Source organism: Carassius auratus, unplaced genomic scaffold (assembly GCF_003368295.1).
Source record: "Carassius auratus strain Wakin unplaced genomic scaffold, ASM336829v1 scaf_tig00024448, whole genome shotgun sequence".
In the NCBI taxonomy this organism is placed as follows: Eukaryota; Metazoa; Chordata; class Actinopteri; order Cypriniformes; family Cyprinidae; genus Carassius; species Carassius auratus.
Genome location: NW_020525344.1, coordinates 27,182 through 39,284, shown reverse-complemented (window position 1 = coordinate 39,284; position 12,103 = coordinate 27,182). Strand labels below are relative to the sequence as shown.

General features: G+C 38.2%; 1 protein-coding gene across 1 annotated transcript; it reads left to right on the top strand.

Annotated features, from left to right (window-relative positions):
- The first annotated feature begins 3,933 nt into the window (after positions 1–3,933).
- Positions 3,934–11,842, top strand: LOC113078163 (uncharacterized). The gene is made up of 6 exons (XM_026250480.1): positions 3,934–4,006; positions 7,541–7,867; positions 8,486–8,770; positions 10,874–11,191; positions 11,383–11,495; positions 11,822–11,842. Exons 1-6 carry the CDS (start codon positions 3,961–3,963, stop codon positions 11,840–11,842), a joined length of 1,110 nt encoding a protein of 369 aa, XP_026106265.1. The 5' UTR covers positions 3,934–3,960.
- The last annotated feature ends 261 nt before the right edge of the window (positions 11,843–12,103 follow it).

Here is a 12,103-nt window from a genome sequence, read left to right as displayed (position 1 = left end):
GAAGGCAGTCTACCGCACCTGACCTTTACGGCTGGTGCCCTGTATTACTGATTTCTGTTTGAATATATTTTAAACTGTAATTTATTCCTGTGATTTCAAAGCTGAGTTTTTAGCATCATTACTCTAGGGGCAAGTTCAAGCACCATTTTGAGCTTGTACTTGACCCAGTCAGTGTAACATGATCCATCAGAAATCATTCTTATATGATTTGCTGCTCAAAAACATTTCTGATTGTTATTACATTTAAAACAGATTAGATTTTTTTTTCCAGGTTTCTTTGTTTAAAAAGAACAGCAAAAACAACAACAAACATGTTTCTTGAACAGCAAATGAGCATATTATAATGATTTCTGAAGGATCATGTCACACCGAAGACTGGAGTAATGATGCTGGAAATTCAGCTTTTTGAACACAGAAATAAGATATTGGGGAAAATGAAGAAAAGGGAAAGGGCACTGAAGGTGCAGTCCAAGAGAGAACCTTTACTAATTTCCACAGCCCCAGACCAACACAGAAAAAAAAATTCAGACCTCTCCAGTTAAAATGTTTCTATTGACTAACTGAATTTGTGTTTGTGTTCAGACCTCTCCAGTTAAAATGTTTCTATTGACTAACTGAATTTGTGTTTGTGTTCAGACCTCTCCAGTTAAAATGTTTCTATTGACTAACTGAATTTGTGTGAATTAGTGATCACATCTACATGTTTCAATTGGCCAAAGTGAATTAATGTTGGTAGTAATAACAGCAATAACATTACAAATGTAATGAGATAAAACAATTTGGACTGACTGAGAGAGATAAGTCCACTAGCTAGCAACCTGTTTAAGAGTCTTATTGCAGAGGGGAAGAAGGAGTTCCTTAAAGGGGGGGTGAAATGCTATTTAATGCATACTGAGTTTTTTACACTGTTAAAGAGTTGGATTCATGCTAAACATGGACAAAGTTTTCAAAAATTAAGTTGTACGTTTGAAGGAGTATTTCTGTTCCAAAAATACTCCTTCTGGTTTGTCACAAGTCTCGTAAAGTTTTTTTAGAGTATGGCTCTGTGTGACGTTAGATGGAGCGGAATTTCCTTATATGGGTCCTGAGGGCACGTCTGCCGGAAGAGCGCGCGCTCCCGTAGGGCAGAGCACTGAGAGCACAGACATTCACTGATCAGAGCGAGAGCGTCGCAAAATGTCACAAAAGGAGTGTGTTTTTGGTTGCCAGGGCAAGACAACCCTGCACGATCGTGTGTTGGAACCGCAGGCGGTGAGTAAAACTGCTTCAAATATCTCTGTGTTGTTAACTTAGCTATCGGCGCATAAGCACATCAAGTAAACAACATGCGATGTTGTCATCAAACTGCACTTTCCACATGTACAGCTTAAAAAAAAAAAAAAAAAAGTCTTTTTCCAAAATCGCTAAGCAAATATATACAGTTTCAGTACATACCACATAGAGACGTCGTTGGATCTGATTCTGGATCATAAATATATGCTGAATCTGACTGTTAGCCATGGTTTGTTTTGGTTGGTTTTGTCCTCACGGTAATGTCACAGCTTCCAAACACTCTCAACACAAAAGCATACTGGCCCCCCTTTAATCTTGAATTCCTGCAATTTACACTTCTAGACCTCCATCCTGAGGGTAGAAGTCTGAACAGTCTGTGTTGGGGTGGGTGGGATCTTTAATTATGGACGCAGCTCTGCTGTTGACTCTGTGATGGTAAATGACCTGCATAGAGGGCAGTGGAGTCCTCATGATTTTCTCAGCAGTCTTCACCACTCTCTGCAGATGTTTGTGGTCCCTCACTGTAGTGCTGCCATACCACACGGTGATACAGGTGGTCAAGATGAGCTCAACTACGCAGTTATAGAAGCTGTAGAGTCTCCTCAGGAAATACAGCTTCTGTTGTGCCTTCTTAACCAGCTGGGTGGTTTTGAGTGTCCAGGTGAGGTCTTCCCTGATGTTGACCCACAGGTATTTAAAGCTGCTCACCCTCTCCACTTCAAGCTTTCGAATAAACGGTGGCTGAGTTTTACTCTTTTACCTCAGCACCACTATGATCTCCTTTGTCTTGTCCTTGTTGAGGGTAAGATTGTTGTCCTCACATCATGTCACAAGACTGGCAACCTGCCCCCTGTAGGCCATTTCATCCCCACCAGTGATCCATCCTATCACTGTGGTATCATCAGCAAACTTCAGTATGATGTTGTCCAGTTCCTTTCACACAGCAGTGTTGTGTTACTTGTTAAGCTGCACATTATAGAGCCTGGCCCGTGTACTACATCCGAATTACTGACCCAAGCCCTTTCCCATAACTCCCCCTCCACCCCTTCCCAAAACAGCTCATATTACTGTTCAGCTACTAATATAGTTACATTTTGTATGTAATGGCAAAGTGATTACATTTTGTTTACATTTTTAAGTTAATTTCGAAAAGAAAAAAATTTGTTTTGTTTTTAAAGTAACGACCAAGCAGCGGAAGACAGTGAGCTGATCATCAGCCTATGTTTAATAAATGTAGCCTTCTCAAATCATCACAACTTTCCTAAAATAAAATATTGGATATAACATTTCAAGTATATAACAATGTTTAATCATTAAACCTAGATAAATGTGTGCTATAGCCAATAGTTTAATACGTACAGTGCAAGCTAAAGGGTTCTTAAAGGGACATGGAGGCGCCAGTGCGATCACTTGCATTTTTTATTCAGTGGATACACCATTATTTTGGATCATAAAGGTAAGAGTAATGCATCATTCACAACTGTAAAGAGTCTACCTGTATTTGTGTGCATTCACAATATCAACAAAAGGCTGTGCTTTTATAAAATAAAGAAAACAAACATGATGCGCTTTCTGTCGTCGCAACAGGAGCACTTAACAAAAATAAACTAAAACTTAGCGAACACATGCTTCACAGATATGTTAAATATATCTATGGAAAGCTTTAAGTTACTACTTAATGAAGTAAAACAAATCAAAAACAAAAGCTCTTTTATTATAATCATAATTGGTAAAGATGCACTTCTCTCTAAAGGCATGTTTTATGAGGATATGGAGTCAAGATCTGCAGCTTCATGCTAGCGAGTAAATATTTCCTTACTGTTTCCCCTGACGAATTTATAGTAATTACTTTTGCTGATGCTTGGCAGCAAGCATATTCCATGCATTTGAGCGCAGAACTCTTCAGCTGCTCTGGCAGCATGGACCATACTGCTTCCACAGGACACTAAACACTCTCAAGCTGCTATTGACAGTCGCGACAACACAGTCTCACTTTGTTCCACCAACGTGGAAATTTTTATCATCACTAATTGATGGATGTCTAAAATATAAAAATAATGAGAAGCCTTAAATGGGCCCGGCCCATGTCTGAACTATGAAGTGAAAATTGGCTTGAAGCTCGGCCCAAGGGGCGTAAAAAGTCAGTGCCTGTCAGGTTCGGGCTGGAATGCAGGACGGTCCTGCATTCCAGCCCGAACCTGACAGGTACCGACTTTTTTAAAAATTAGTGATGATAAAAATTTCCTGCCAGGACCCTAGCATGTTAACATATGGCGCTATTCCACTGCTCGGCTCTGCGCTTTTCCACTGTGTGGTAGAGTCACTGACACAGAATTAGTGCTCATTCTAGGCTTCTTTACTTACGCATTGTGCATTCCGATCACAGTATATCGGTGGAACATACCAACTATACAAACTATGTGGGGGAAGCCTAAACTGAACCATTCACTACAAATTCTACAAGCAGGGCGCCGCTGAAAATAAGAGTGTAAGTTTGTTTACAGAATGATGTTGTCACTGCTGCAACTCTCATATATACAAATAATTATTAGAAAAATATAATTTCCCAGCAGCCAGTAGGCCCCTCCCAAGTGTAGGCCCCTGGGCTTCAGCCCTTTAAAGTCCATGCGTTAATGCGGCCCTGATCAGTGCTGTAGTAGTTTAGACTCAGTCAGAAGGGGGATCAATATGAGGACAAATACTTTCTTTGTGGGGGTTTTATTAATTGTGAATGGTGAGTAATACTACTCTTTATAATATAACATTTTATTTTTCAATATAAATCGGAAACAGATAGTTATCTTTGTATTTTTGTATCTATTTTTTAACCAAACATTAATAATTTTTCTGTAAATATAAGTTATAATAAACCACACTGCATATAATAACAGACGATAACAACTTTGTAAGGGGATGTCGAGGTTTAGTTGTATGTGAACGTATAAACTGTAGAGGGCGCTGACGGACTGTAATATTCTGAGCGTTACTATTTTACTTGAAAGATGGCTGCAACACGAAAGCATGCAGTGCTTTAAAACAGAAATGAAAAACAGAAATATGACACCGTCTCAGTCAGTCCGTCAGTCTATCTATTGGACTTTAGACTTTGTTTTACAGTCGCTCTCATTCAGGGTGCGGCAAGGTCTAATAAAACTCTTGCCTTTTTTGCCATACCATCAAGCTCATAATTATGGCCATTGTTGTAACCTGTCTTTGTAACATAAGGCCAACCTATTGGGTGGGTTTCACTTGTTTTTGCTAATTTTAGCCTGCTTGTTCAGAATAGTTAAGCCACCTCAAACCCCCATAATCAACCCCCATAAATCGTTAAATAAATAAGAAGTATTTTCCATTAAACAGCAGATAATATGTATGAATTGAGCCATTTGTTAAAGTGTGTCCATGTGACACATCCTTCCTGGTCAGCTAAGTTCTGTTCAGTCATTCAATATCCATTAGCATAGGCTAAACCCAGATTCTTTTTCTATTCCTCAGAATAAAAATCTGAATACATAATTGAAAAAATATCTTAATTTTTTTTATAATAAGCTTTCAAGCTGTGTAAATGAATATTTTGTTACTGTATATCTATATGTACGGAGCCCCGCACATGAAATGCAAGAGAAAATAAATAAAGTGTGAGCACGATTTAATAATTTGTTTCCTCAATGTACTAAAACGTGTACATGATTACTATTGAGTTCCCTTGATTTAAATTTACTTTTGCGTTCCCTCGATTTGCTAAATCGTGCACACAATTTAGCAAATCGAGGGAACGCAATAGTAAATCGAGGGAACGAATTAGTAAATCGTGTGCACAATTTATAAATCGAGTGAACGAAATAGTAAATCGAGGGAACGCAATAGTAATTGTGTGCACGTTTTAGTACATTGAGGGAACGAATTAGTAAATCGTGCACACAATTTAGCCTAATATTTTTTCCTGCATGGCTTTGTATATACACTGTAAAACCTGACAAGTAAACTTAACTCAAACCGTTTGAGTAAACAGATTGCCTTGATTTAAACCCTGTAAGTTTTAAAACTTTGCATTCAAGTAATTAAGTGATTAACTAAGTGCTGATTGAGAATTAGTGATGAACAGCTGCTGCTAACAAACAGAATCACTGAAGAAAAGAGAAACACAAGAACTACTACAACTGACTTCTGACACTGCCTTAGATGAAATCAACTGAAATAAAATACATGAAATCTCTCAAGATCTGATTAAACAACCCACAAACAGCATCACCAGCTCCACTTATTAATAACCAGACTGACTTTATTTCTGTCAGACGTCTACAGAAGATCTTATTGAGAATGAACTAAGGTTTAGATGTTGATTTAGTTTCATTTGAAGTAACCATGTTAGAGATCAGTGTTTGCTTTAGTTGGGCTCTTGACCCTTGATTTCTGTCTTAGTCTTTTCTCTGGCTGTTATAGCCGTGTGTTTCTAAAACACATTTGTAATAACTCAAAAGCCCAGAAGAAAAGCCATCAGGTGTTAACCTGTATCTAGGTGTAGATTGTTATACTTTATATTGGTGATGATAATCATCAATTATTGATCCATATGGAGTCTAATCTCTGATGAAATAGGGGTGTTGTGTAATTTGATTGATTATAGTAAAAGTGATTCTAAGAGCCAGTGGTTCTGTAATAATCAGTTAATACAAAGACTATCCAAACAGTGTGGTCTTCCACAGTGTCAGTTAGTCACACACAGACATCAATAATCAGATTATGAACCTCAACAATGGTGACCATAAAAAAAATAAAAAAAAATAAAAAAAAATGCTGCAGAGCATGCTGGGAGCCATGGATGAGTTCTGTACTACAATAGTACCCAGCATGCATTGCAGCATGTTTTTTTGTCACCATTGTTGAGGTTCATATTCTGATTATTGATGTCTGTGTTTGACCCGTTACTGGCATAGAAGACAAATGTATGTGTACAAAATGTTTATGAAGTCATTTTTATATTAACTGATTATCACAAACTCTTAGTGTCACTTGTATTAGGTCCACTTCTACTAATCACACATTTGTTTCCTCAGCAATTAGACTCTGTACAGATCAATATTTGTGGATAATAATGAATAATAATCATCACCTATATAAAGTAACAACACTTAGTACACCTAGGTACAGGTTAACGCCTGATGGCATTTCTTCTGGGCTTTTGAGTTACAACAAATGCGTTTTAGAAACACACGGTTATAACAGCCAGAGAAAAGACTAAAACAGAAATTAAGGGTCAAGAGCCCAACTAAAGCAAACACTGATCTCTAACATGGTTACTTCAAATGAAACAATAAATCAACATCTAAACCTTAGTTCATTCTCAATAAGATCTTCTGTAGACGTCTGACAGAAATAAAGTCAGTCTGGTTATTAATAAGTGGAGCTGGTGATGCTGTTTGTGGGGTTGTTTCATCAGATCTTGAGAGATTTCATGTATTTTATTTCAGTTGATTTCATCTAAGTCTGTGTCTGAAGTCAGTTGTAGTAGTTTCTTGTGTTTCTCTTTTCTTCAGTGATTCTGTTTGTTAACAGCAGCTGTTCATCACTAATTCTCAATCAGCACTTAGTTAATCGCTTAATTACTTAATTGCAATACATATCTTCTTTCAGTGAACTCAACTGAATTAAGTTCAGAGTACTCGTAACTGTTAGTTTTTTCAACTTAAATGGTTTTAAGGCAATCGGTTTCCTCAAACGGTTTGAGTAAACATAACTTGTCAGGTTTGAGTGAAGCTGTGTCTGAATCAGCTGTAGTTCCTTTCTCTCTTTTCTTCAGTGATTCTGTTTGTTAACAGCAGGTGTTCATCACTAAAGCTCAATTATCACTCAGTTAATCACTTAATTACTTGATTGTAATGTTTATCTTCTTTCAGTTAACTCAACTGAATTAAGTTCAGAGTACTCATAAATGTTAGTTTTTTTCAACTTAAATGGTTTAAGGCAATCGGTTTTCCTCAAACGGTTTGAGTTAACATAACTTAAGGATATCTGTTTACTCAAACCGTTTGAGTTTAGTTTACTTGTCGGGTATTACAGTCAAGGCAATCGGTTTACTCAAACGATTTGAGTTAAGTTAACTTGTCGGGTTTTACAGTGTATGTATACAACAGCCACATACATTTTATGATTTGCATGCCTTGTAGAAATTACAAGTCATATTAGGCTTAAATTTCAAGAGACACAATGCAACAAATTTAGGTCACATACACAATAAAAGTATAATCTGTTTCTGTTTGTTCTTCAGGTGTGTTTGGTGTTGATGCAGAAGTGAAGTCAGTATCAGTGATGGTGGGAGATTCAGTCACTCTACATACTGATGATACTGAAGTACCAAGGGATAGTAAGATAATATGGAAGTTTGGTGATGAAATCATTGCTAAAATGAATGAAGCAGGTGCAAATCCCTCTACATGTGATGGCCCCGGTGCAATATTCAAAGACAGACTGAAGCTGGACAAACAGACTGGATCTCTGACCATCACAAACATCAGAACTGAACACATTGGACGTTATAGTGTAGACATCAGGAGCATAACTGCAAAACTGAAGACATTTCAAGTTACTGTTCATGGTGAGTAACTCATTTCAGTCACCTGAGGACAGTTTAGATGCTGCGGAATTATTACAATTTTAAACATTATGGGTTATGCTAGTATTATTAGGTTTGCTATTTTTATATAAACTATATAATAAAATATAAATTTAAAAAAAAAAATGTTGATGACCAAATGTTTCCAAATGATATATCCAAAATAATTATTTATTTCATTCTTATTGTATTATTTCATCTTTATCTTTAACCACATGAGGATATACTTTTAGGGAGATTTGTTCATTCTATAAAAAATCAAAAGCCTCTTTTTGTGGAAAATTAACAATCATATGTGAGGCTATGTTGAAATCTGTTTGAAAGGTAGATTGGTGTATTAAATTTAAATGTGACACTAGAAATACAATAGAAAATAACTTAATACACATCTATTTCTACATATTTTACACATCGTTCCAAATCATCATCAGTTGTTTAGAAAATTGAGTGTATATCTGAAGAGCTGAATCTGAAATGCATATGGTGTTTCAATATATTCTCACAACAGAAAAATAACTTCAAAGTGTGACTGTGTGGAAATTACAGCATTGTAAGCTCAATCTTCTGTTTGCTCTCCACATGTGTTTGTTGTTGAGACAGATGTTGTGGAGTCAGTGTATGTGATGGAGGGAGATTCTCTCACTCTACACAATGGTGTTAAAGTACAGGGATCTGATCAGATTGTGTGGAAGTTTGAAGATCAAGTCATCCCTATTGCTTACTTAAATAGCCCTGATGAGACACAATGGAGAAACATTCATCTGAAGGATCAGACCCAAGACCTCGTCTTCAGCAACATCCGAAGCGAACAAACTGGAGTTTATACAGTGGAGATCAACACCATCAGCATGGTCTTGCACAGAAAATACTATATTGCTGTTGTTGGTGAGTAGAACATGTTTCTGTCTTTCCTTGATTATGTCATTATGTTCAGACGTGTCATTCATTATCCTCTTTAACGTTCCCGTTATAAGTTTTATTCTGTCCAGTCTTTGGTTGTCCTGTATTGAGTTTACGTCTATGTGTACGTGTGTTTATGCCTTCTCTCTGTGGATTATTAACTATCTTTTTTCTTCATCTTCATTCTCATTCGTTCCCTCGTGCACCAAAAGTGACAGAATACCGGACCCGAAAAGTTAAAGTTGCGGCGCCCCTCCTCTCCGTTTTGTGTCTGTTTTTCCCAGTTTTTTTTTTTCACTCATGGATTATTTAAAGCATTTACTTCCCCTCATTTAACATGGACATCACCCTGATTTCCTCCTACTACTGCTGGAACAGGGAGGGATGCCCCTTGAGTTCCACACGGCGATCTTCACAGAGATCACCAACCACTCCAGCAAGTTAGACAGCAGCCTCTGCACGTTCTTCCTGATAAGCCTCAATGAAGAGTGCATGGCGCTGCTGTCTGGAGGTAGACCTCGGGACTCATTTGCCACTTTTGTGGAATGGGTACTGGTGAGCAACAAATCATCATTCACCATCAGCCTCACCGAGGAGCAGCTCACCATTACCACTCCACACCCAGAACCCAGCCCGCCATCTGCCTGCTGCACGGAGCCCAAGCCTGAGCCCGACATGCCCCTCTTCCCCTAGTCTTTAATCAAACTCTCTGTCCGCCTGGAACTGTATGGCAGTCTGGATTACCCACCCACCCTCCCTCTCTTGTTGACACCGCTGTCACCTGTCAGCACCTCTGTTCACCCTCAGCCCACCATCTGTGTACAGGATCCCTTGTCTCTGCCTCCAGACTCCGCCTTGGGCATTCGACCAAGTGGCTCCACCATGGCTTCTAGCTCCATCCTCTCCACAGTGGCTTTTCAGCACACCAGCTCCACCTGCCTCACTCATCCCTCTGCATCCATCTTGGTCTGTTATCAACCATCAGCCTCCTCAGGACTCCACTCCTCTGGCTCCACCTTGTCCCTCCGTCCCTAAGGCTCTGTCAGGCTCCTCCTTCCCTCCTGCTCCACCTCAGTCCTCTGTTGCTCCAGCTCCATTATGGCCTTCTGGATCCCTGCCTCCGCCTCAGTCACTGGCCCCATCTGCTCCACCTGGCCCTCCAGATCCTCGTGTCACCCTGGCTCATCGGCTCTCCATCTTTGCTTTGGGCTCTTCCTCCACCTGCTCCGCCGCTGGAGTTGTCAGCCCTTCCTCCACCATTGCTCCTCTCTCCATCAGCTCCACCTTGGACTGCTATCATGGCTGAGGCCTGGGTCTCACCTGCCTCCTCCTCCTGCTCTGCTTCCCTCCATCATCAGCACTATGGACTCTTTTGGTCATCCTCCTACCTTTGCCCAAACCTCCACTGTTTTCCTGCCAGCCCTTTGGCAACCACACTGTCTCCTTCATTCTCCATGGTGCGGGGTTGTGCTTTCCAGTAGGGGGATGAGCTATTACACCCTAGAACTGTTTTCATTACCCATGTGCTCAGTATGACCTAGTTTCTGTCTTCCCTTGATTATGTCATTATGTTCAGGTGTGTCATTCATTATCCTCATTAATGTCCCCACATAAATTGTTTTCTTTTCAGTCTTTGGTTGTCCGGTATTGAGTGTATGTGTACGTGCGTTCATGCCTTCTCTCTGTGGATTACCCTCTCTGTGGATTATTAAAGACTTTGTATGTCATCTTCATCTTCGTTCATGCTCGTTCTCTCGTGCACCAAACCATGACAATTCAAGTTTAAAAAAAAAAAAAAACCTTCTATATATCATCTGAAAGGATGAGGTCTGATGTCTTATGATTTTTTTTTATTATTATTAATTTTTTTAACATGTAATTTGGTACATGTTAAATTGCTACTTTCAGTAGCCAATGACCACTATAAACAAATATGCTAATTTAGTTGCATTACTAATTTTGTAATTCAGTGCCTCTACCACACATTAATTAGAGTCTGAAAAAATTTGTCTGTTATTTTTTTTCCTAGAGAGCCATCTGTTCTTTTGTTATCTCTAAAGAAAAACTATTCATATGTGTTTGTTTCTGTGACAGTTGGTGGGAAGACAGTATCAGTGATGGAGAGAGATCCTGTCAATCTAGATACTGGTGTTCTTGAAATACAGGGATATGATCTGATACTGTGGAAGACTGGAGGTAATATTGTGGCTGAAATCAATAAAGGTGACAATATATTTGGACCTAGAGATGAAGATGATCGGAGATACGGTGGCAGACTATATCTTCATCGTAAGACTGGAGATCTCACTATCGGTGACTCCAAAACCACAGACTCTGGAGATTATCATCTACACATGAGCAACAGTGAATACACCTTACAGAGGACCATCAGAGTTACTGTCAAGAGTGAGTACATAAAATATTTTTGTGCAGAAATTCTGTTTATGTTGTAAATAAAAAAAAATAAATGCCTTGGTTAACTTTGAACTCTGCGAAAGCTATGCATTTTTGTTATATGTTTATAGTGCTGATGTTTCTAGTGTTTGTTATAGATCGGACACATTCTCATTAATGACTGTCTCTTTTTATCATTACAGCTTCACCTCAGTCAGGTGCTCCTTCAGGGATATATGGTGCTGGTGTTGGTCTGGTAGTTTGGGCTGTAACTGTGTTTTTTGCTGAAAGATTTGTGGACAACGAAATCAAAGGTGTAAGTATTACAGTCAACTCATACAGTTAGAGCTAAAATATATTAATGTATTTAAAAGAAAATGCAAAGTTGAGATTCTTCTTTCCATTTGTTTGTTTCTACACACTGTAGCTGAGAAAGTTTTCTGTTTTTAATTTAAGTATAATTACTGTTGAAAGGATAACAGATGATTTATTTCCCTATTGTAAGTGTAGTGAAGGAGAACATAAGTGCAGGGGAACTTATTATTATTATTATTATTATTATTATTAAAACTATTATTTATTCATTGCTATTTTCTTATTGTTTATTGTTTTTTTACTGTGATTCTTTCTGTTTTATAACAGATTTCAGTGAAAATAAAGTGAATCACTCGCAGAATCAGCATGGAAAAAATGAAGAGAAACAACAGTTCATAATCACTGTAACAAGATAAACTTCGGCCTTGCATGACATGCCAATCAGTTTTAATTTGTTTGTTTTATGGATAAATTTTGACATATTTTGATTTTTTTGTCTCATGCTTGACTACCAGAACAAAAAAAGGAACATTTAAAAAAATCAACATATTTCAAAAATTTTACTTGCTTTAAATTTGTGTTTTAGTTTAATTGTAAGGGTTCTTGGGA